Source organism: Bos mutus, chromosome 18 (assembly GCF_027580195.1).
Source record: "Bos mutus isolate GX-2022 chromosome 18, NWIPB_WYAK_1.1, whole genome shotgun sequence".
NCBI lineage: Eukaryota > Metazoa > Chordata > Mammalia > Artiodactyla > Bovidae > Bos > Bos mutus.
The window spans coordinates 26,929,762-26,954,104 of NC_091634.1; the positions used below are offsets into that span (position 1 = coordinate 26,929,762).

The window sequence follows — 24,343 nt, forward strand, 5'->3', positions numbered from 1 at the left end:
GGCTCTCTGTGGTTACCCAGGGGGTCTTATATGAGGATTCAAGGAGAAACTACACACAGGAACACTCTGAAGATACGCAAATAAGAATCGTTAACATTTTAATGAAATTCTTATGCTAGTATTGCAACTACCACACTCCTGGAGAAGAAGAAAGCAGCCCAGTGTCGATCTGAATTCTGTGGGAGAATTCTCCCCCACCCCCAACCCGTACCACACACACACACAGCCTGCAGTGGACTGAGGCTATGAAGAGTGGAGCCGGGCAGCTCAAGGGCCCAGGAGGACTGACTGAAATCCCGCAGCAGTCATGACCCTGTGGAACTCAGGAACTTGGGGAGATGCTAAGGCCTTCCATCAAGTCATCATGTGTACACCCCGAACCATCAGCTGAGCAATCAAAACAAAGCCAGTGACCAGCAAGTGGTAACTGAAATCAGAATACACAGAGGATGGTGCCCAAGGCCTCCCAGCTAGAGGGAAGATTTGATTCCTTGGCCCTAAAGCATCTTTCCCACTTTCTTCCCCTTGTGCATAATGCTCAGTCAGTCGTCTCCGACTCTTTGCAGCCCCAGGGACTGCAGCCCACCAGGCTTCTCTGTCCATGGTATTTTTTAGGCAAGAATACTGACATGTGTTGCCACTTCCTACTCCAGGGGATCTTCCTGACCAGGGATCAAACTCAAGTCTGTTGTGTCTTCTGCACTGGCAAGTGGATAATTTACCACTAGTGCCACCTGGGAAGCTCCAGTGTGTATAGAGGGGTGGATAACATGCATATGAGAGAAAATTCAAAAGATATAAAAGGCTCATGGAGTGAAAAGTAAGCCTCCTTTCCATCCCTAACCTCAGCCCCCTTCCCAGAAGCAACCTTTTTTACCAATTTCTGTGAATTCCTCCGAAGATACCCTCATATACACACACCACACATATACACTCAGAAACACATACATTTTTCCCCCACGATCACACCACACGCGCTATTCTGTACCTCTCGTTGTTTCACTTGATCTATCCTTGAGACGTTCCCACACCAGTGCAGAGACAGCCACCTTGCCCTCTGAGCATGCAGGAAAACTGACTTAGCTAGTCCCTGCTGGTGGCCTCTAGGCTGTTCCAGTCTTTTCCATTAGAGTAGGGCTGCAGTGAGCATCCCGGTACACATGCCATGCTATACATATGCAGATCCAACCAGAGCCTAAATATTTAGAAGTGGCGTCACTTTACATCCTGCCATACTGTAGGCCTCACTGCACTCTGTGACGCTCTGACCATCACTTTCCTGTTCTGCCCCACGGCTCCACCAATAGTCTGCAGACTCTGAACTTTATTCACTAACAGGTGAAAAATGGTATTTCATTGCATTTTAAATCTGCATGGTTCTTATGAGTGAGGCTGAACAGCTTTCCACACATTAAAGAGGAATAAAATATGGAATTAAATATGTATTTCCTTTTCTGTATGTCACATCCTCCCCACTTTCCATTGAACTGAAGGTAGATTTTAAGGTCACAGAAAATGAGGCTGCAGACAGGCTGTTGTTCTCTGCTGTTCAGCTGCTAAGTCGGGTTTGATTCTTTGCAACCCCGAGGACTGCAGCACGCCAGGCTCCTCTGTCCTTCACTATCTCCCTGAGTTTGTATCTCCCAGAGTAGTTCTCTACTCCAAGCTAATCTGAGGTCCCCTGGGATTACTCTAGGGGCCAGGTCTAACAGTGGCTGTGCCAAGACACAGGAGAGCCAGCACACAAAAGCTGCCCAGTGGTTCACTGTGACCACTGGTGCTGGCCATGAACTCAGTCCCTTCTGTCTCTAAATGCTTGTGAATCTAAGACCCAACATGCTCCTTCCCCAGGACCAAAAGTGGATGACAACTTGCTGATTTCCATGAAAATGTGTTTAGTTAGCTCCTGCCTCTTACCTGGAGCTCCTCTGGGTCTGAGTGTGCCCAGGAGGGGGCCATGGTGCACTTGATCTTCCCCTCAGGGTCCATTTCAATGTCCCACCAGGAGAGAACCACCTGAGCTCGGCCAGACACTAGCGGTTCAAACTGCCTGCTATGGCAGGCTGCTGAGCTACTGACTTGCTTGCTGAAGTCCACACTGTAAAGAACATTTGGGAACTGAGGCAGATTTTAAGCTCACACAGTCCATTTTTAAGCTTTTATGGTAACCTCACCTGCAATGAGACTTGTTTGCAATGGACTCCTGATGTCAAAATGAATACAATAACGACTGCCAAAGACCTAATTCTACCAATTGTCTCCAAGCGCCATGACCCTAGGTGGCCCCTTGGTACCTGAACATAGGCAGCACGTCGCTGAGGATGGTGAAGTCAGCGGGCGACACCTGGTTTAGCTGAATGTCGCAGACAGAGGGCGCGCCAGGGCACCTCTCCAGTTCCAAGGGGGGGATGATGACCCGCTCTCCACGGCTGGTCTGAACACGGATGGGAAACAGCTTATTCCATGACCACATCCTCCTGGACTCTACCAGCTGTGCATAGACGGTTGCTCTGTGAGGCACTGCTTCACAATTTGCCTAAGTTTATATTCAAAAAGTATAACAAAAGAACAAAAAAATAACCAGTTACACTGACCCACAGTAATTCCCATTGAGCAAAAGAGATTTATTCCCTAATACGAGGCAAGTTTAGTAACATCTAACGCCTTATCACTATTAGGACACTGAACTGTTTTCAGCCCAAAGCCCTTGGGAAAGGAAGAAACTAGACTGCAGAAAGAACACACATTATGTCTAAGATCATTTATGTCAGCTAAGTTCCTAGTTACCTGACACTCTTGAATATTTCAAAAATAAACCTTAATTGTCATCATGCTGATTAACTCCCACACAGACTTTGAAGAAAGAGTCTAAGTCTTCCTGTTAAATAGAAATCCTAGCACTAGGCTCAGAGCTTCCCTTCAGTGCAGCTCTCACCCGGACACTAGAACCTTCTTATGGCACAGCCCAGTAGACAAGTGTCCATCCTCAACCGACCTGACCTCCTGGCTGGGCACTGCCGACTTGGCTGTGGCTGCAGCCTCTCATCCAGTTTTCCTCCAACCCTCCAATACATTCATCCGACACCCTCTACACACCAAGCACTAGGGGTCTCCCCACCCTCCCCCAGCAGGGTGGGCAAGACCTCACCCCACCAACTACCATCAGAGCAGACCCCAAACCGTACTGTGACCACCTGTCCACCTATCTGCCTTGCCAGGAGCTCACCTTCATATTCTTGGTACCCTAAAAAGGGCCCAGCAAAATGAAGGCACCAATAAAGGTGTCTCCTGAGACCAATTCCTGGGCCACTGCAACACCACATGGTCTGTCAGACGCCCCAGTGCCCCAGTTTCATGACCTTCAATGTGGCAGGACGAGGGACAAGGTACTGGAGACCATGTTGCCATAGCTCCTTCAAGTTCAGGCTGGGCAGATAGGGACAATGATTAGAGTGGACAGCAAACACCTGGCTGCTATGGGCCAACTGGGAGAGGAAGCTGAGGATAGCTGCTAGTGCACCTTTTAATTATGAGATGAATCAGAGAAAGACAAACTGGACAACATTAACATAACTCTAAATATCCTTGTTCTCTATTTCAAGGATTCATCTAATTGATGGCTTTAATGTAGAGAAAAAATAATTTCAAACACAGAATTCTGTATTTTGGAAATGACACGACATCTCACACAGTATGGGAATCCGCAGGACAATTACCTCACATGCTGACCATGTGAGCAGTGTGGACTCAGGCACCAATTGCATTGGGAGGAGCCTCCTTCCTCTCTTCAGGGAGACTAAGCGCCCCCAAAGAGAGTTCCAGGCTAGGACAGTTACAGGCTCATGAGAATGCTGCCCATATGGCAGGTGTCGGCAGAAGCAGCAGACACACATGCCTTCCCAGCTGGCCTCTGCCTCAGTCTCTACCTCCCCGTTTATGTTCATAAAAAAACAAGGCCAATGTCTCTGAACTAACATGTTCAGTATATCTTTCCCTTCTCAAAACAACTGTCAAAGGCTATCACCACTCAAGGTTATCAACAGCCTGGCATTCAAGGCCTACCCTCTACCCATTTTCCACTGTGAGCTCACAAGCACCACAGACCGGTGCTCTCACTACCCACTAAACAGGTCCTCGGCCTGGGACATCTCTCCTTTTCCTCAGCACCTTCCCAGATTCCACCCTCTCTGTGCAGGCCCTCATCTCCCTCCTGACCCTTGACTTTTTCCACTGGCCTTAAACCAAACATCAGCAGTGCTTCTGCCTACCTCTCCATTCGGCCCATTAAGTCCTCACCACTGCTGACTGGTGTGGATCTTAGAAGCAAGAAGGACATCTTACACTTCTCCCTGGATGCTAGAAGACCTTATACACAGTGTAAGAATGCTTGTTGAACTGAATCTGAAGATAGTTTCTAGTCTTTTGACTCTAACCTACTAAGACTCAGCATTCAAGAGGAAGTCATGACTGAGGAGAACCAAAATCTCATAGGAATCAAAGGGTGCCCGAGGGGATACAGAGAGGTTCTGGGGCTGGGGCTGTGCAGAGTACTGTGCAGTGATAAAAGCCATGTGAGATCACACCAATTTGCCCGAGGGCAGCTGCAGTCCCCTACCTGCACAAGATGCCTGTGTGCATGCTCATAGGAGGGCAGGGCTCCCTCCCCAATCAGTTCCGTGTCAAACAGCTCCGTGATCAGGATGTTGGCACGGCATGGCATGTCACCATCTGAGAAACACAAGGGAAGAGTCAGAAGCAAGCAACAGATTAGAGCAAATATTTACAACAAATACGTAAAAAAAAAGGTTAATAGGTCATTATAACTAAAAGCACACACATATGCTGAAGTGTTTAGAAGTGTCATCATGTCTGTAACTGACTTCCCAACAGTTCAGAAAAAAAATAAAATCCACCTTGGTATGCACGTGTATGTCAAAATGCCAGCAACTGATTAAGTCTTGCTTAAGAGAACATGGGTGTTCACTGTACTACTCTTTCAATTTTTCTATTTAATATTGCAAGGGGCTTGTAAAACTGATTTAAAACAGACAAACAAAAAAAACTACAAACATTCCAAAAGAGCACCAGGCAAAAAACAGACAATTCAAAATAGAAAGCAAATCAATCAACTATATGAAAATATTTTCATTTTTATTAGCAAATTGGAGAGATACAAACAATTAAATTATTAACTATTAAATTAGCAAAAATGATTTGAAAAGCAGAGACTGAATGCTGGTACTTCAAATATTTCTAGGCTGCAGAGGAGAGAAAATCAAAGTAAGACAGAGGTTGATTCCACTGATACCTAAAGATACAACTGAGATCCAGAACTCAGAGGCCCCAGTTCATTATATTAAATCCCCCTGAATCAAGTTAGTTTCTTGCTGCCAAACAATCCCCTAAATAACAGTTTTTTTGGATAGCAGGATTATGGAAGGTCTTTCTGCTTTTCTACTTTTTAAACCTCCATAATACAATTGTAATGTTACTTCTACAATTACAATTTTTAATGAGCCGAAACAAAACTGACTTTGGAAGGTGTATTCATCATGAAGAATTAACTGTAAATACTCCTAATGGCTCATGAATTATAATTTGACAAAGCCCACTCATCTTCCCTACACAGAGGACAAGGATGGGTGATGCAAGAAAAGAACAGCATTAAGAGTTCAAAGGCAAGTGTAGCAGAGACAGCATGAGCCTTGAGTCATAGAGTCCTGGGCCTGGATCCCACTTTCTAACCTTGAACCTTCAGTCCTGACCATCAGTCACCTCATCTGTAAAAGAGGGGTTGGTCACGAGATCTGCTTCACATGGTGGTGGTAATTAGATAACAGAGGTAAGCCTGTCCAGTTCCTGTGAAGTACATGTGTGCTCAAAGGCAGCACGACATGAAAAGAGGCTGAGAAGAAACTTCTATCTCCTGGTACACAGACCACCCTCCAAGTCACTGCCCATCCTCTCTGATATCAAGGGAGACTCCAAGTGAAATACACTGTCCCAAACTAAGCTGACCAACCCACTCACACACGTGCTTCTCTGTCCAATGTTTCTGCTCAATGAATGGCACCACCAATCACAGAGTCCTGAAACATGGGCATCACTGGCCAGCTCCAGGATGGTACCCTGACTGGCCTGGTGACCTCTGCACCCCAGGGCCTAGAACAATGCCTAGCAGCACCCCAAAACAGTCAACAAACGTCAGCTAAATGCTTGAACCCTCCCTCTTTGTCACCCTACATCCCAATCAATCACCAAGCCCTGCCAATCCTACCTTGTGAATACTTTTTAAGCCAATTATGTAACTTAAAATGATTTACTGTCCAAATCTGCTTCAAAGATAAAGCTTTATGATTCAATGGATTTCAAGAAATACTTCTTGAGAGCCTGTGAATGCTACTGTAGAAGGGAACAGACATGCAGGGGGAGCCTGAGTGGGGGCGGTTACCCCAGGGGCCTCAGACATTTTCACCAAATGACTAGATGGACGAATAAATGCCGCCCCAAGTTGGCCACTACACATCTTAGTGCGTAATCCATCTTGGGGGAACAGGTAACAAACCCAGATGCCGTTTTTTAAAAGAGCTCAGAACAGAAGCTTGGAAATAAGCATTTGGGAGTAGGAAGGAAGCTGCAAAGGAGAACAAAGACTGGGAGATGTCCCTGAGGCCTGGGAAGAGAGAGTTTTCAGAAGGCCTGAACTGCAGCAGTATCGAAGCTGCAGTGTTTCCCATTTACCACAAGTTAAGGACCAAGCAAAGTTGACAGTCTACTCACTAAACAAATATGACTGAACTCTTCCATGTGCCAGGCCCTGTGCCAAATCATGGAATGGAATAATTAGTAAGATCACACAGCCCATGAGTTCAGGATGCTTCAGCTGTGTGGCGATAGAAACATTAAATACGTAATTACATAATTATTTCATTATTGAGGTTAAAATCACTACATAGAAAGATATTAAGAAAGCTGAGTGTGTGAACACACAGTCTGGAGGTGGCACAGGACAGGGCACAGAATAAGTGACATGCCACACGTTCTCCACCTTGGGTCAAAATGGAGTAACTGGGTTCAGACTTATCTACCATCATAATCAACTAGAAAACACGGCAAAATATATAAAACAAGTGTTTTTGGACAGTGAACAGCAGGAAACAAAGTGAACCCTTGTTGCCCTGGCTCCCAGCCGGCAGGCACTTTCCAGACCTTTGTCCACATAGTGAGAAGCCAAGCAAAGTGTCTTGCTGAATGAGACAGAAGAGACGAGTTCAGGGGAGTGAGAGTCGGAGAGGAAGCTACATGGGAAAAGGGCTTCGGAAATCTGCACAAGGCTCCCCTCATGTCTCTTGCTGAATATATCCAAACACACACACGTAGGGTAAGCCTCTAGAAGGCTGGGCAAAGGATGACCATGTAGCTATAACCTGAGCAATTGTCAGAGCTCAGAGGACTGAGCAACATTCTAGTTCTGATCAGCCATGACCCAGGCTCTCAGCAGAGACCCCAGAAAGGTCACGCTGTACTAGTATAGCTGAAGCAGCCCTAGAGGAGGGGTTCTCAACAGGGTGAGATTTTGCATGCACACACCCCACACTTGGCACATTTGGCAATACCTGGAGACATTTCTGATAGGCACAAATGGTGCTGAGGAAGGAGATGTTATGAGCTTCCACCAGTTAAGAGGCCAGGAGTAAACATTCCACAATGCACAGGACAACTTTCCCAGCAAAGAATTACTAAACCCACAATGTCAACAGTGCTGCAAGTAAGAAACCCTATCTTAAAGCTATTCTAAGCCTGTGCCAACAAAGCTTAAAAATAAGCCTTGAAAGGCTTATATCTGCAAGAAATCCAACTGCATGCCAGACAAAGCTTTTAAGGGAAGACAACAAAACTCAGCACTTAGCAATGTAAATCTCCCAATATACACAACGTTTGAATAAAAATTACCAGACAGGCAAAGAAGGAAAACAGGACTCAGAACCAGGGTAAAAATGAGTCAAAACAAGAAACCCAGAAAAGACAAAGAGAGGCAGTGGAATAGAAGGATGTTAAAACAGCTAATATAAATCTGCTAACTATTTAAAGGAACACAAGAATACATAAGAACAACAGAAGTTATTAAAAAAAAGAAAAAACCACAAAGGGAATTTTAAAGATGAAAAATAGAGTATCAGAAATGAAAAGTTCTCTAGATGTGCTTGACAGCAGATCAGACACTGTAGAAAAAGGGATCAGTGAACCAAAAGACCCATCCAGGAAACTACCCATGTCCATCAGTAGGTAAAGCAATGAACAGAGTATAGAATGTATCCACATGAGTGATGCTCACTAACAGAAAGAAATGAACACTTGATACATAAAACACTGGACAAAACTCAAAAACCCTGTACTACAAAAAAGAAAGCAGACACAGAAAAGTACACACTATAATTTCACTCAAAATTCTAGAAAAGGCCGATCTAATCTATAATGGAGAAAGCAGATGCGTGAGTGCCTAGGGCCACAGATAGGGATGGAATGCCTGTAAAGGGTCATGAGGAATCTCTTTGGGCACGATGGAGACATTCTAGTATCTTGATGGTAGAAGTGGTGACAACTGTGTTTACATTTGTTAAAACTGAAACTATATAGAGCAGACCTAAAAGACCCAAAAAAAAAAAAAAAAACTGAAACTATACACTTCAAATGGGTGCATCCACTTTATATAAATTATACCTCAATAGGAAATTCCCTAGCAGCCAGTGGTTAAGACTCTGTACTTTCACTGCTGAGGGCCCGGGTTCAATCCCTGGTCAGGGAACTAAGATCCCACAAGCCATGCGGTGTGGCCAAATAAATAAATAAATAAATCATACCTCAGTAATGTTGATTAAAAGTGGGATGATCTGTGCACTCTTTTGTATGTATGGTAGATTTTAAAAATAAATAAAGGGAATATCAATCCCTTCTTTTGTGCACGTTCCAGATCTTCCATAAAAAAATGCTTTTCAAATGTGAGAAAAATGCTAAATTTAGGTAGATGCTTCTTTTAAAATACTGCATGTTTAATATCCATAACTTCATGCTAGAAGTTTCTCTTGTAAATCTTTTTCACTGTGCTCTCCCAGTATCAGTAGCATGTGAAATGTCAAAAGTCTGATTCAAATTCCCAAACTATAAAAAGTATTCTGAAAATCTGAAGACCAAGTCACACAGGCAAATCTCTTATGCTCATACTGAGACCAGATACTGGAACTAAGCGAACCTCTCACTGTCAACCTTTTACTGTTTTGTTTCTGTCTAATAAAACTCAAAACCAGATAAATTGAGCCAGACAAGTATTTCAACCTGCTTAAGCAAAAGGTTTCATTTGTTTACATCAACACTCATATACTTGATTGGCTCTGGTTTACTCATTCCTCATTTATTTTAATTAGTGGAGAAATAAACTAATAGAGAAGTGCTTATCTTTAGACCAGCACATGGAGAGGTCCCAATTCTGTGCAATTACCTGGGTATATCTCTCCCAGAAGCTGGAATAAACCTTTTTCTCTCTCCCACAAGAGCAAGTAAAGCTTTTGTCACAAGATGTGTTGCTCTCACCTGGTCCTACAGTCACCTCAGTGGAATGCTTATTGATAACCTTAATCTTATCACTGAAGCCGTTTTTCTCCACAATCTTCACAGCAGCGTCAGCCATAGGCTTGAAAACCTAAAAATTAGTGAAAACCCAAATAAAAATAAGCAGTAAGTTAAATAACATCCTAACACCCGGTTTTTGCAATAGTCATGTATGGATGTGAGAGTTGGACTATAAAGAAAGCTGAGCGCAGAAGAATTGATGCTTTCGAACTGTGGTGTTGGAGAAGACTCTTGAGAGTCCCTTGGACTGCAAGGAGATACAACCAGTCCATCCTAAAGGAGATCAGCCCTGGGTGTTCATTGGAAGGACTGATGCTGAAGCTGAAACTCCTATACTTTGGCCACCTGATGTGAAGAGCTGACTCATTGGAAAAGACCCTGATACTGGGAAAGATTGAGGGCAGGAGGAGAAGGGGACGGCAGAGGATGAGATGGCTGGATGGCATCACCGACTCAATGGACATGGGTTTGGGTGGACTCCGGGAGTTGGTGATGGACAGGGAGGCCTGGCATGCTGCGGTTCATGGGGTCACAAAGAGTTGGACAAGACTGAGTGACTGAACTGAACTGTAGTTTAACGTTCTTGACTTCTTGCTGGACTCAGGGGCCTGTGAGCCTCTCTGATTTTTAGTGTCATCTCCAGAGAGGGTCCTTTTTGACCCAGCTTCCAGAGGGCTGAGCAACTGAATTGAACTGAACACCTGGTTAGCAAGATATACCTTGATTCTGGTCCTCTGATTTGAAGTAAAAGAGGCCTCAATTATGGAATTTCTTCCTGAATACATAAAATGTACCTTTGTTACCATTTGATACAGGCAAAATATTTTGTTGGGCTGTTTTGATCTAAATACACAAGATTTCACCTATGTAATTTAAATGCATCTCTAAATGTGTGTCATGGAAATGAACACAAAAGGATGAGATTCTACTAGGTTTAACTTGCAGCTAGGTGTTCCCATTACATGCAAGGCAAAGGAGGGCTGCAGAGGACTTCCAAGGAGACTACACCACCTAGTAAGGATGGCAGTATCAGTGCTATGCTAGAGGGAGATGCAAAGGGGATGTGCCTCACAAAACCATGACTGGGGACCTGGGATGTGAAGTGATGTGCTCTCTAGAGGAAAGTGAGACTATATTAGATATGAAGTGTGAGCAGCTCACCCTCCTGCTCAAAACTGTCTCAAATCCCCACTGCTAGTGGAACACAGCCTATATTCTCTTATGGTATCTGAGGCCCTCCATACTATGGACCACCTTACTTTTACCCAGCCTTCCTCCCATCCCACCACCACCCCCAATACACATATGCACTACCAACGCTACAGCCACACTCATCTCCTCACTGTACAGGCAGGAGGCAAGCCTGAGCCTTCTCTGCCCTACCACCACCTGCCAAAGCAAACCCAGCTTTTCAGGGCAGCACAAATCCCCTCCTGATGGAAGTCCTCCCTGAACCCTTCATGTGTCCCTAAACATAAGCTCTTCTATCTCTTAGTTTCCCACCTGCCCAATTTAGATTGCATAGCTCTGACCACATCACTGCATGAAACATACAGATGCACATGCAGCCATACGCACATAGAGGAAATTTTCAGTTCAGTTGGTCAACTGTGTCCGACTCTTTGCAACCCCATGAACAGCAGCATGCCAGGCTTCCCTGTCCATCACTAACTCCCAGAGCTTGCTCTAACTCATGTCCATCAAGTTGGTGATGTCATCCAACCATCTTATCCTCTGCCATTCCCTTCTCCTCCTGCCTTCAATCTTTCCCAGCATCAGAGTATTTTCCAGTGAGTCAATTCTTTGCATCAGGTGATCAAAGTACTGGAGTTTCAGCTACAGCATCAGTCCTTCCAATGAATATTCAGGACTCATTTCCTGAATATTCAGGAAATTGACTGGTTGGATCTCCTTGCAGTCCAAGGGAATCTCAAGAGTCTTCTCCAACACCACAGTTCAAAAGCATCAATTCTTCGGCGCTCAGCTTTCTTTACAGTCCAACTCTTACATCCATACATGACTACTGGAAAAACCATAGCTCTGACTAGGCAGACCTTTGTCAGCAATGTCTCTGCTTTTTAATATGCTGTCTAGGTTGGTCATAGCTTTTCTTTCAAGGAGCAAGTGTCTTTTAATTTCATGGCTGCAGTCACCATCTGCAGTGATTCTGGAGCCCCCCAAAACAGTCAGCCACTGTTTCCCCATCTATTTGCCATGAAGTGATAGGACCAGACGCCATGATCTTAGGTTTCTGAATGTTGAGTTTTAAGGCAACTTTTTCACTCTCCTCTTTCACTTTCATCAAGAGGTGCTTTAGTTCTTCTTCACTTTTGCCATAAGAGTGGTGTCATCTGCATATCTGAGGTTATTGATATTTCTCCCAGCAATCTTGATTCCAGCCTGTGCTTCATCCAGCCCCGCATTTCACATGATGTTCTCTGCATATACATTAAATAAGCAGGGTGACAATATACAGCCTTGACGTACTCCTTTTCCTATTTGGAACCAGTCTGTTGTTCCATGTCCAGTTCTAACTGTTGTTGCATACAGATTTCTCAGGTGGAAGGTAAGGTGGTCTGGTATTCCCATCTCTTGAAGAACGTTCCACAGTTTGTTGTGATCCACACAGTCAAAAGCTTGGTGTAGTCACAAAGCAGAATTAGATGTTTTTCTGTAACTCTTGCTTTTTCAAAGATGTCGCGAATGCTGGCAATTTGATCTCTGGTTCCTCTGGCTTTTCTAAATCCAGCTTGAACATCTGGAAGTTCTCAGTTCACATACTGTTGAAACCTGGCTTGGAAAATTTTGAGCATTACTTTGCTAGAGTGTGAGATGAGTGCAATTGTGTGGTAGTTTGAACATTCTTTGGCATTGCCATTCTTTGGGAATGGAATGAAAACTGACCTTTTCCAGTCCTGTGGCCACTGCTGAGTTTTCCAAATTTGCTGGCATATGGAGTGCAGTACTTTCACAGCATCATCTTTTAGGGTTTGAAATAATGCAACTGGAATTCCATCACCTCCACTAGCTTTGCTCATAGTGACACTTCCTGCTGCTGCTGCGTCACTTCAGTCACGTCCGACTCTGTGCAACCCCATAGACGGCAGCCCACCAGGCTCCCCCGTCCCTGGGATTCTCCAGGCAAAAACATTGGAGTGGGTTGCCATTTCCTTCTTCCAATGCGTGAAAGTGAAAAGTGAAAGTGAAGTCGCTCAGTCATATCCGATTCTTCGCGAGCCCATGGACTGCAGCCTACCAGGCTCCTCCATCCATGGGATTTTCCAGGCAAGAGTACTGGAGTGGGGTGCCATTGCCTTCTGTTTGGCTCTAGGTGGATGATCACGCCATTGTGGTCATCTGGGTCATGAAGATCTTTTTTGCATAGTTCTTCTATGTATTCTTGCCACCTCTTCTTAATATCTTCTGCTTCTGTTAGGTCCATACCATTTCTGTCCTTTATCGAGCCCATCTTTGCATGATATGTTCCCTTGGTATCTCTGATTTTCTTGAAGAGATCTCTAGTCTTTCATATTCTATTGTTTTCCTCTATTTCTTTGCATTGTTCACTTAGGAAGGTTTTCTTATCTCTCCTTGCTATTCTTTGGAACTCTGTATTCAGATGGGTATATCTTTCCTTTCCTCCTTTGCCTTTTATGTCTCTTCTCAGCTATTTTTTTTTTTTCTTCTCAGCTATTTTTAAGGCCTCCTCAGACAACTATTTGGCCTTTTTGAATTTTAGAAATGATTTTGATTCTAGAAAATGATAAAGTGACCAGTCATAATGACAAGATTTCCATTTTTTTCTAAGACCTTTTCTGTATCCACCTATATTTTCTGCCACAAAAGCATATTTCTATTACAATCAAGAGGAAAATGCTATATACTTCTACAAAAAATATGTGCTCGGGTAGGGGGAAAAAAACTTTCACAATCTGTTTCAAATTATTTCAAGGCTCTAGTTTGATGGTTTTGATGTCGTTGGAGGGCCTCAGACCCTCAATTCTCACCAATCAGTCTGCCTCCACCCCAAAAGTATCACGTGCTCTTACCACCCTCTCAGCCCTCCTGCCCCTTCATTCATCTCCTCTGCTGACCCTGCAGAGTCTGTCCTTCACAGCCTCTTCCTCAGCCACCAAGAACTCAAGAACTTACCTCAAACAGTATCGAATGAACCCTGAAGCTGATTTCTCAACATCATCATCCTGTGTTCTCCCCTAGCCCTCAAATCGGTTTGCAGAACTAATCTTCTTTCAAGGGATGTACTGTCTGGTCTAAGAGCAAGTGAATCTTTCTTGCCAGGTAAATGAAATAAATTAAACAGCATTTAACTTTATTTTGGCCAATGATATATCCAAGGAGAGGTTTGCTAGAGATTCCTGGGAATGTTCTTTTTGCCCTTAAAAAGGAGAAAGAAAATGAGGAAGCCAGGATCATGCTTGGTTTTCAAGTCATTGTGCCACAGAAGTCACTGTAACCAACACATCCTCCCCAAGATTCCTTCCTTTTCAAATGTACTAAAAGAGTAGCCTGCAGACAATGCCTTTAATTTCTTATATTCCATCCAATCCTCAACCTTACTCTCCTGAAAATATTGCCTAAAGGGGGTCACCAATAACCTCTTAGCTGCCAACCCATAGCTTTCTCAGCCCCCATTCTGCTTAATTTCCATACCTGTAGTAATACAGTAGCCACATGTAGTTATTTAGATGTAAATGGATTAAAATGGAGTAATATTTTAAAATTTCAGCTCCTCAGGCCTAGGAAGAGCTGTTCTCCTAGTCACATTTCAAGTACTTAGCAGCCACATGTGGCTAGGGACCATGATATGGGACAGCACAGTCATAGATTTTCACCATCACAAAGTTCTAATAGACAGTGCTGCTCTAGTAACATCCACACTTGCTGATCACTCCCTCTTTCTCATGACTTCCACGCCATCTGCACCTGCCTTCTAGGGTCTTTTCACTTCTGACTGGACTTGACTTCATGGCCACTCTTGTTCACTCAGCCCCCTGAACACATCCTGCCTTTGCTTTTTTCAGTCTACTCTCTCCCTGGACAACCCCCTACACTGCCAGCTTTACTTGTCATATCTTTAGCAAGTGAGTCCCAAACCCACTGTACACATCACCCTCAAAAGGTTCAGACTCCCGTCTCTAGGGACCATCAGGTTCTCTCTCACTCATTCTTCTGGACCTGTCTTTCCTGTTGCCATGCAGTTCAGGCGGAGCTGCAAACCACAGGGCAGTCCAAAGACAGGAAGACCAAAGAATCAACCAGGTAGTCATTAGAGCAAAAACTGGGAGGCCACCATAAAGATCTGAAGAGTCAAATGGAAGAGGTCTGACAGTCACAAGCCAGAACAGCAAGAGATTAGAAATCCAGGTCAAGTGAGATGGAAATATGGAAAAACCTAAGAAAACAGTTCTACCAATACTATCAAAAAGTATGTTCTCATCCTATGTTTTTCATTAGCAGTCCACAAAGGTACTGGCTCCTGCCCCAACAGCTGTCTCATACGTAACATGTCCAAAATGAAATGCAGGGTCTTTCCCACAAAATAAGTTACTGGAAAGAGGGACTCCTCTTATCATCAATGGCATCCCTGCCTCCACCCTAGACACCCACACTAGCACTCTCTCTCACACACACATACACCATCCTATCAAAGCTACCAGTGTGGAGTGAGCACCAAATTAGGAACCAAAAGACCAAGATCCAGGTCTAGCCCTCCTACTTATTAAATGTGGGACTTAAGACTTTAACCTGTGTCTTGGCTTCTTCATTTATGAAGATAAAATCTACTTGAGGCTATCAAGGCAACTATCTTCAAATGCTGATTTCTCTGTATCAGCTCAGAGCCTTGATGACGCCTCCAAAGGCAAAGAATGACCCTTAATCATTTTAATGAAATCCTGAGACAAGTGTACAGAATTACATGTGGGTACATGCACACACTCACAACCTTACCACTACCGTTGGACTATCCAGAAACTTGAAGCCCATTAACACCTAACTCACAATTAAAGTCTTTAATGTGACACTCAGGTCTTCCAGAGTCTGGCTACAATCTACCTTTCTGGGTTTTTCTACCATGACATCATTTGCCACAACTCTGGACAACACTGTTCCAAACACACCACGGTATTCCCTCAGCCTAAACTGTCACCCTTCTAGACTATGTGCTTGAGGGCCACCCTGTAGACATGGGGGTAGGAGGCAGGTGCTGGAAGGAGTCTAGGCAGAGCACCCTAGAGTGTTGACCTCTATACTTTACGGGAGAAAGCAAAAAACTTCTGTTTAAGCCACTGTTATTTTGGGACTTTGTCATCTGCAACTTAATCACAATATGAAACAACTTTTGTAGGGCAAAATACACCAAAATTTTAACAATGGTTAGTCATCTATTGAGTCAATACACTTCTTCATATTTACCAAATTTCCTATAGTGGTATGTATTATTCACATTGCACGCACAGATGCATGTGTGCTAAGCTGTTTCAGTCTCGTCTGACTCCTTGAAACCCTATGGACTATAGCCCACCAAGCTCCTTTGTCCATGGGATTCTCCAGGCAAGAATACTGGAATGGGTTGCCATACCCTCCCTCCAGCTCTAGAGTATCTCTGATCAAGGAATCCAACCTGCGTCTCTTGCATCTCCTGCATTGGCAGGCGGGTTCTTTACCACTAATGCTACCTGGGAAGCTTATTATTTGCATTACCAGAAAAATAATTTTGTTTAATATTTTATTAAAGGAGTGAAATGGCAGATTGCCAAACTACAGGTAAATGCAGTAAGATAGCTAGCTCTGTCAGGACATTTAAGGTAGTAGATCTCAACCTTGATGCACTTTAAAAAATCCCAATGCTCAGGCCACATCCCAGAACTATTAATTAAAATCGGGGGTGGGGGCGTGCAGGACAACAACTGATTAGGCATTAGAATTTTTTAAAAGCTCCTCAGTGATTCTGATGTTCAGTCAAGGCTGAGAATCACTGTTTTCAGAGAAGAAAATGAGCTCCTGGAGGAAAGAATGGTGTCTGATTCATCTCTGTGTCCTCAGAACCTGGCGCTGTGCTTGGCATGGAGCGAACACTCCATGTATGTCTGTGAAGAAACGGACCGGGAGAGTGCAAGGCACACAAGAAACTTTCCACACAGGACAGAGAACATACACATGAAGAGTGTGCCTCACCTCAATGGCATAGCAGAAGTCGGCACCAGCCGTGACCGCCATCATTGACAAGAGTCCTGTGCCAGTGCCAATGTCAAGAACCAAGGCCTTCTGTCCTCTGTCCTTCACCCGGCTCACAGCAGCCCGGATGCCCTGGTAGTATTTCATATTCTAAGAGAAAGGGAGAAACAACTGTTACTTCATATCAGTTATTGTAAGTGTTTTGTGAAGTTCTAGAGTCACAGTTGGCAGCAGCAGAGTGAAGTCCCAACCCTGTGGCCTCTGTGGCTTGCACTGGTTGAGTTGAACAGGCCTCCCGAGGCTCCAGGAGCACTGGGTCAGCCTCTTAAAATTTATAAAGTAATTGTGTCTCCCCTCCACACCCACTCTTCCATAATCTGCTTAGAGACGCTGAGGCTCACGCTCTGCAAACCACACTCTCCTCTTTCCAGCTTTTAGACGACTGGACAACACAGGAACTAGAGGATGGAGAAAGCTTGTTCCTTCCCACATGTGCACTCTCTTCAGGCCCTTCAGAGCTAGGAGCAGCACTCAAGTAGCAATTCCCTTCAGAGATCTGAGCATCAGCTCCACAGGACCTCTCCTCCACACGTCTAGGTTCTGGGAACTCCAGTCTTCTCCCTTTGTGTCCCCAGGTAAAGGAACTGCTTCCTGCAATTACTACCACAAGGTTACCCTGGTGCTTCCCAGTCCTCCCATACCTCTGTAACCAATTCCTTCTCTTGAAACAGATGCATATGCTTGTGTGCCCAGTGGTGTCTGACTCTTTGCAACCCCATGGACTGTAGGCCACCAGACTCCTCTGTTCATGGAATTTTCTAGGTAAGAACACTGGAGTGGGTTGCCATTTCCTCCTCCAGGGTATCTTCAAGACCCAAGGATTGAACTCATGTCTCCTGCATTGGCATGGGGATTCTTTACCACTAAGCCACCAGGGGAGCCCACTGAAACATATAATGTGGCTTTTGGTTTCCTCACTAGACTCTTAATTCATACAGCTTCCTGGGCTAAAAAATATTTTCTTCTCAGGAAATTGTTTCTTTGTTTTTAGTTCAAGTCCTTAGTAATTTAATCATATATATCTATATCTATATTTTTTTTTCCTCTGTAACACTTTGGCTAATTAAGTACCTGGCCCTAGGATCTCACAGGCTGTGTGGTACAGCCAAAAAAAAAAAAAAAAGAATAGTACTATATTTCAAAATAGCAACACTGAACTCTAAAAGCAAATGGAGTGATAATGTCAAAATTATGAAGTGAAGTGATTTCCAAACTAGAATCCAGCCCTTAGTGTGAGGACAGAATAAAGACGTTTTCGGATAAGCCAAGCCTCAAAAACCTTACTCCCCATGAACCCTCTCAGAGTAATGTGATAAAGGATGAGCTTCACTAAAGAGGGAAGGAACCAAAGAGGAACACAAGGAGACCCAGGAAACGGAGGACTCAATACAAAAAGAGGAGCAAAGGAGATCTGCAGACAACAAGAATTGCAGGTCTAGAACGCACCTAGTCCAGACTGAGGCTGGGGAAAATGACCCAGGAACAATCTCTAAGATGAAACTGACAGAACAGCCGACTGTTTTGACTTTCCTTTGGAGAGAAATTTTAGACTACGGGGAGAAAGTATGGGCATAAAAGGATGACTACATAAAACATAAAGCAAAAATAAGTTAATTATTAACAAAGAATAATGCAAGAAAGGAACAGCAATCAAAATTATCACATAGCTCAACTGTGAACAGTGTTTATACATGCCTAATAAAGTCAACGTGATTTTAACTAACACACATTTATATAAGCGCTTACTTCGTCACAAAAGGGGGTATTATTGCTATCCCTATTTTACAGATGAGAAAACAGAGGCATAAAGAATTTAAGTGACTTGCCTACTGAAACACTGAATATTAATTTTGCAAAAACTATAACTGTGCTGGGAGGAAAGGAGAACGAGTGGGAAGGAGGAGCTGAAAGAATATCAGATTCTTAGCTCTTACAGTGGGAAGTCAGTAGATAATAGTTATTTAGGTCTGGAAGTAAACATAAAACAAACAGTTCAAAGAGAAGAAAGGAGGTTGCCTCTGAGTGTAAGCATAAAAATGTTTTGTCTGGGGGAAATGATACACCAGGGGACTGTTACTTCACCGTAAGCCTCACAGAAATATTTGACTCCTAAAGTAATTGCATTTTTGTCTTGGATAAAATCAGTATGGCATTTTATGTTACGTGCTTTTTATGGCAAAGAAAGAAAAAAAGTTAAAATAAATCAGGATGGCAACCGATAGAATTGTTCAACTAGGAAAATGAACATCAAATACACTATTTCCACAAAAAGCAGGACGGTGCAGATTTCTCTGTGCAGCTGTGGCTGTGGGGTAATGGAAAGAGAGCAGGTCTAGGAGCTGGTTCGGGAGCTTCAGTTCAGTCTGCGAGCCAATCACCTGAGAACCCTCATCAGCAGCATCCTCAACAGGAAACAGGGTTGGAATACGTGCCAAATAAATAACATCCATTAAATGAGCTATCACTTTTAATTTTTTTAATTTAAAAAAGTTGTATTTTCTATACAACAAATACTAAAATACCTGCAATACTTTTTCAATTTTCTTAACATACAAAACCATCACACAATGCAAAAAAATACAAAATGTAACTTGAAGTTATTGACTGTTGTCTGAAGGTGACTGACAGCAATGACTAAATTAGTCATGCTGCTAATTTACCTCCACATGTTTATTTAGCACATCAGAAATATCTTTTCTCTGACATAAAGAAAAAAGACAATGAAATGTGCACAGCGATCACTTTTTAATTATCCAACTTTGAAGTTACTACTGCTGCTGCTGCTGCTAAGTCGATTCAGTCGTGTCCAACTCTGTGCGACCCCATGGACGGCAGCCCACCAGGACCCCCCCCCGTCCCTGGGATTCTCCAGGCAAGAACACTGGAGTGGGTTGCCATTTCCTTCTCCAATGCATGAAAGTGAAAAGTGAAAGTGAAGTCGCTCAGTCGTGTCCGACTCCTAGTGACCCCATGGACTGCAGCCTACCAGGCTCCTCCATCCACGGGATTTTCCAGGCAAGGGTACTGGAGTGGGGTGCCATTGCCTGGAGCTTCTTAAAAGACAACTGGCAGTATCCATAAAGAGTCCTATGTGAGTTCATAATCCTAGACTACACTAAAGATGATATTTGGATGGCAAATAAGCACATAAAATGATGTTTGACACTATTAGTCATTAGAAAAAATAATTTCATGTGCTTATTTGCCTTCCAAATATATTAAAACTACAAAGTTAAATAATGTACATTCAACATATAGACCCAGCAATTCTACTCTGATATATTTATATGAAAGAAATGAAAACATGTCCACACAAAGACTTACATGTGAATGTTCAAAGCAGGACTATTCAAAACAGTCAAAAACTGGAAACGATTCAAATGTCTATCAACTGGTAAATGGATAAAATACAGTTTATCCATATAATGGAGTATTACTCAGCAATACAAAGGAATGGATACTAATACCCTCAACATGAATGACCCTCAAATGATGAATGAAGGAAAAAAGACACATAGACTACATATTATATGATTTCATTAAGATGAAATTTCCAAAAAAGGCAAAAACTATACAGACAGAAAAATCTATCAGCGGTTGCCTTGTGGGAGGGGGGTGCAACCAGAAGGTTGAGTACCAGGATTGATTTTATGGGATAATAGAAGTGTTTTAAAACAACAACAAAATGTAAGGAACGATACAAAAGTACAGAGAAACATGTTTTTCTTGACTGTCACTAACCAGCAACTTCTGACTCCATTTCCTCACGTATAGAACTGGGAAGGGGAGAATAGAAGTTAAGAGTTAAATAATGAAGACCCAGGAATGTTCCATCAAGGAATTTGAAGTTTACCTCAAAGGCAGCAAGAGGACACTGAAGGGTTTTAGGGCTGCTGTACAGAGGAAGACGGAGAAGGCAATGGCACCCCACTCCAGTACTCTTGCCTGGAAAATCCCATGGACGGAGGAGCCTGGTAGGCTGCAGTCCATGGGGTCACTAAGAGTCAGGCACGACTGAGCGACTTCACTTTCACTTTTCACTTTCATGCACTGGAGAAGGAAATGGCAACCCATTCCAGTGTTCTTGCCTACAGAATCCCAGGGACAGGGGAGCCTCATGGGCTGCCGTCTATGGGGTCGCACAGAGTTGGACACAACTGAAGCGACTTAGCAGCAGCAGCACAGAGGAAGGAAAAGAGGGGCCGACACCAGTCAATGAGTGCTGAGCAGGCAGTGGGGTTGAAAGAACAATAGAATTTGGTGGTCAATCAACTATAGGCTTAGATAAGGGAAAGACATCATCTTCCTGGCTTGGCTGACCGGATGGACGACATCACCATTTGTCCAAATCCTCTGGAAGCTGAGTCAAAAAGGACTCTCTCTAGAGATGACACTAAAAATCAGAGAGGCTCACAGGCCCATGAGTCCAACAAGAAGTCAAGAACGTTAAACTACAGAGGATTAGTCAAAAGCCAACAATGTTTGTTCTCCATTCTGTAATTCCTCAGCAGATCAGCAAAGGCACTTGGATATTTGACAAAAATGAGGGAGGCACTTAGCCCCTGTGGTGTAGTCTGAACACTAATGGTGCTTAAGGAGGCCCTTCTGTCACAGTGTTGCCAAGAAGCAGGCAGTTAATCCGGGCTGGGTGAAAGAGACACTGCCACCAACACAGCCTCATGACCAGCCCTACCATGTGCCCTGATCCTTCTGCCAAGCACTGCTCAGTTTTTAAGCCTGGCCCTGCATCCCTCTCCTTCAAGCCTCCCAATTTCTGAACGATCTGGATGAGGCTGACTAGTTAAGCACTCTGGGAGACCAGGAAATCCTGGGTTGCTAACCATGATAAGACCAGAATTATAACATAATTCAAACAAAGAGAACTCAGATGAAACAAAAATGAAAGAGAAAAGCTGAAATGTAATTCTGCAGTGAAAACCAAATATACTTTACAAAATACAGTCTGCAGTGACCTCTAGAGATTCTATTTTAAAATTACAAAGTAACTATTCCAGGTAAAACTGTATTTTGTATCCAGAGATTATGGAAATCAGCTAGTATGGCCCACTCATTATAAATTCTAATAAGTGAGGTCTGCAGAGGTCTCATGTTTTCTCCAAGGTCATGCTCAAGTCAGTAATAGAGGAGCAAGAAGGACCCAGACTCCTTCTTTCCCAAGCAGTGCACCCTACTGCTGCCTCTCTGCGTCATTCTAACAGCGTGCCTCTGGGGGCAGTTTTTAACCACATAGTGGAAGGTTTCAAACACCACTTTAAGATAACAGTTTCAAAAAGATAAATAAATAAATAAATAACAGTTTCCTCTTACACTTACCCTATCTTTGTCATGCAACATATCAGCATAGGATGACCTAAAAAAAATAAAAAGACAAGTTAGAAACCTCTGCTAATAATGATAAACATCAACGTATGAGAATATACACATACATAAATGCATTCCTACATCAGACAGAACAAACATCCTGGTCCATTTTAAACTATTTTAACAGAGCTATAAGCTGTCATTCTCTCATACTGTAGCAAAAAAAAAATCTTAGCAAAACATGTTTATTTTTAGTAAAGAATCTTGGATTGAAACTCCTGTGATAGTTGGCCCTGTCACAGTAATTCCACAGTCCTAGCATACTCATCATGTTATACATCATATAATTTTTTTCCTCAGGAACAACTCAGATGTGTCTAACACTTCACGTAGTCTTACATATATTTGTATACAGGGATAACCACAGATGGCAGGAACACCAAGGAGAACAATCAGGGAAAGAGAATCTATATGCCTGCTGTGTATATGAAGGCACTTTCCCTTATGTCATCAGGGACAACTAAGAAGAGCTCATCAAACTACAGAGAAGAGGGCTGCTTATCTGTATGTTCTACCATAATAATACACAAATCTGAAAAATCTCTGGCAGGGTTAGGATAATCCCCAGAACTCAGCAGATTCAACCCAAAGATGCTTTCTGAGAGTTCCAGGTGAGAATTAAGGCACTCTCAAGAAAGAGAGGGCCTCCAGCTTCCGATCAACATCAGAATTAATGGAGAGCTTTTTTTTTAACATGTGGCTTCCCACAATACACGCAAAGAACTTCTGATCCAGAAGATGGAGCTGGAGTTTGGAAATCTGCACTTGAACTGGTGCTCCAGGCAAGTGTGACACAGGCACTTCATACTCCACATTTTGAGGAGCACTGCACCAAAAGCAAACAGTTCTGCTGCTTCTTTTTTTAAATGACATACCAAGGTTTTTAACATGTGAACCTACCTATGAGTGTTTAGTTGAAATCTGGTCCTTTCTACTTTCCTTCACCTCAAAAGGGACATTTTCACACCTGATCTTCCCTGCCTCATCACCCACCCACTCCTCCCACTCCACTGACATCACTCTCCCTAAGCACCACCAGCTCATTCCCATCACTTAACAGCTAAGATTTCTCTGACCCTGCTAGACACTCCCCTTTCTGAAATGTTCTCTTCCTTTCTACTCTCTGGCCATCCCCTGCTTGTTGTCTTGCCTCACCAGATATTCCAGGATTCTTTCTTCAGCCCTCTACCTTTCTTATCCCACACGATCTCTGAAAGCCTGCAATCTCTTCCAGCTTCAACTCTCACTAATAACTGCAAACTGTCCAGATCCATAATTTATCTGCCCACTGGCATTTCCATCTGGATGGCCAAACCCAGACACTAATCTTCATCTCCCAACAACATTCATTCCTCCTGTGTTCTCCTTGGGATGGAACTGTTTTCCATCCACTTACTCAAATCAGAAATCTTGGTGCTTCTTGAATTTTCTCTCTCTTTCCATCACTGCACCCAAGAGTTACCAAACTTAGGCTCCCTCAAAGCTTTCTCCTCCTCTCTCCACCTCTGCTGTCTCAGCCATGGGGCTGCGATATCTACCCAAATGCCCACAAGTTGTTTGCTCTTTCCACACTGCTCTCAGGGAATGTTCCAAAATGCAACCTCATCTATTTTCTTCCCTATTTAACATCTCAATCACTCAGAAAATAACATCCAAAATACTTGGAAAGTAATGTATTTGAGCTCTTATTTTGTACCAAACATTGTACTTCATTCAATCATCAAACGATGGTAAGAAAAAGGTATCATACTATGGGATACATGTTATTATACTGAGGCATGTACTGTTATACTGTACACGGGGCACATATTACTACTTCGAGGCTAAGAGAAGTTTAGAAGCTTGGCCAATGTCACAGACTTAAGTGGCAAAGCTAGAACTTAAGAGAACTGTGCTCCTCTTCCAGCATTTTGCTCCCACCAACTACAACATGACGCCACCCACCTTTTCAGCAGCCTCCCTCACCACAGCGCTACTTTTTCACCACACTCCAGTCACAGTGACCTGCTAGTCATTCCCCAAACTAGCTCATCTGCAAGTCTGCACATAATCCCTGCTGCCTGGAAAGCAATCACTC

General features: G+C 43.4%; 1 protein-coding gene and 1 non-coding gene across 2 annotated transcripts in view; both read right to left on the reverse strand.

Annotated features, from left to right (window-relative positions):
- PRMT7 (protein arginine methyltransferase 7) overlaps positions 1-24,343 on the reverse strand; it is a 39,792-nt gene that overhangs the window by 11,009 nt on the left and 4,440 nt on the right. Inside the window, exons 3-8 of the mRNA XM_005896520.2 lie at positions 22,219-22,255; positions 16,825-16,974; positions 9,589-9,697; positions 4,616-4,728; positions 2,295-2,536; positions 1,918-2,098 (exon numbers count right to left, since the gene is read on the reverse strand). Coding sequence (XP_005896582.2) covers positions 1,918-2,098; positions 2,295-2,536; positions 4,616-4,728; positions 9,589-9,697; positions 16,825-16,974; positions 22,219-22,255 — 832 coding nt within the window. The remainder of the gene's footprint in view (positions 1-1,917; positions 2,099-2,294; positions 2,537-4,615; positions 4,729-9,588; positions 9,698-16,824; positions 16,975-22,218; positions 22,256-24,343) is intronic.
- On the reverse strand, positions 19,490-19,617 carry LOC138991871 (small nucleolar RNA SNORA19). The gene has a single exon (XR_011467769.1). It is a non-coding gene; the product is annotated as a small nucleolar RNA SNORA19 (small nucleolar RNA).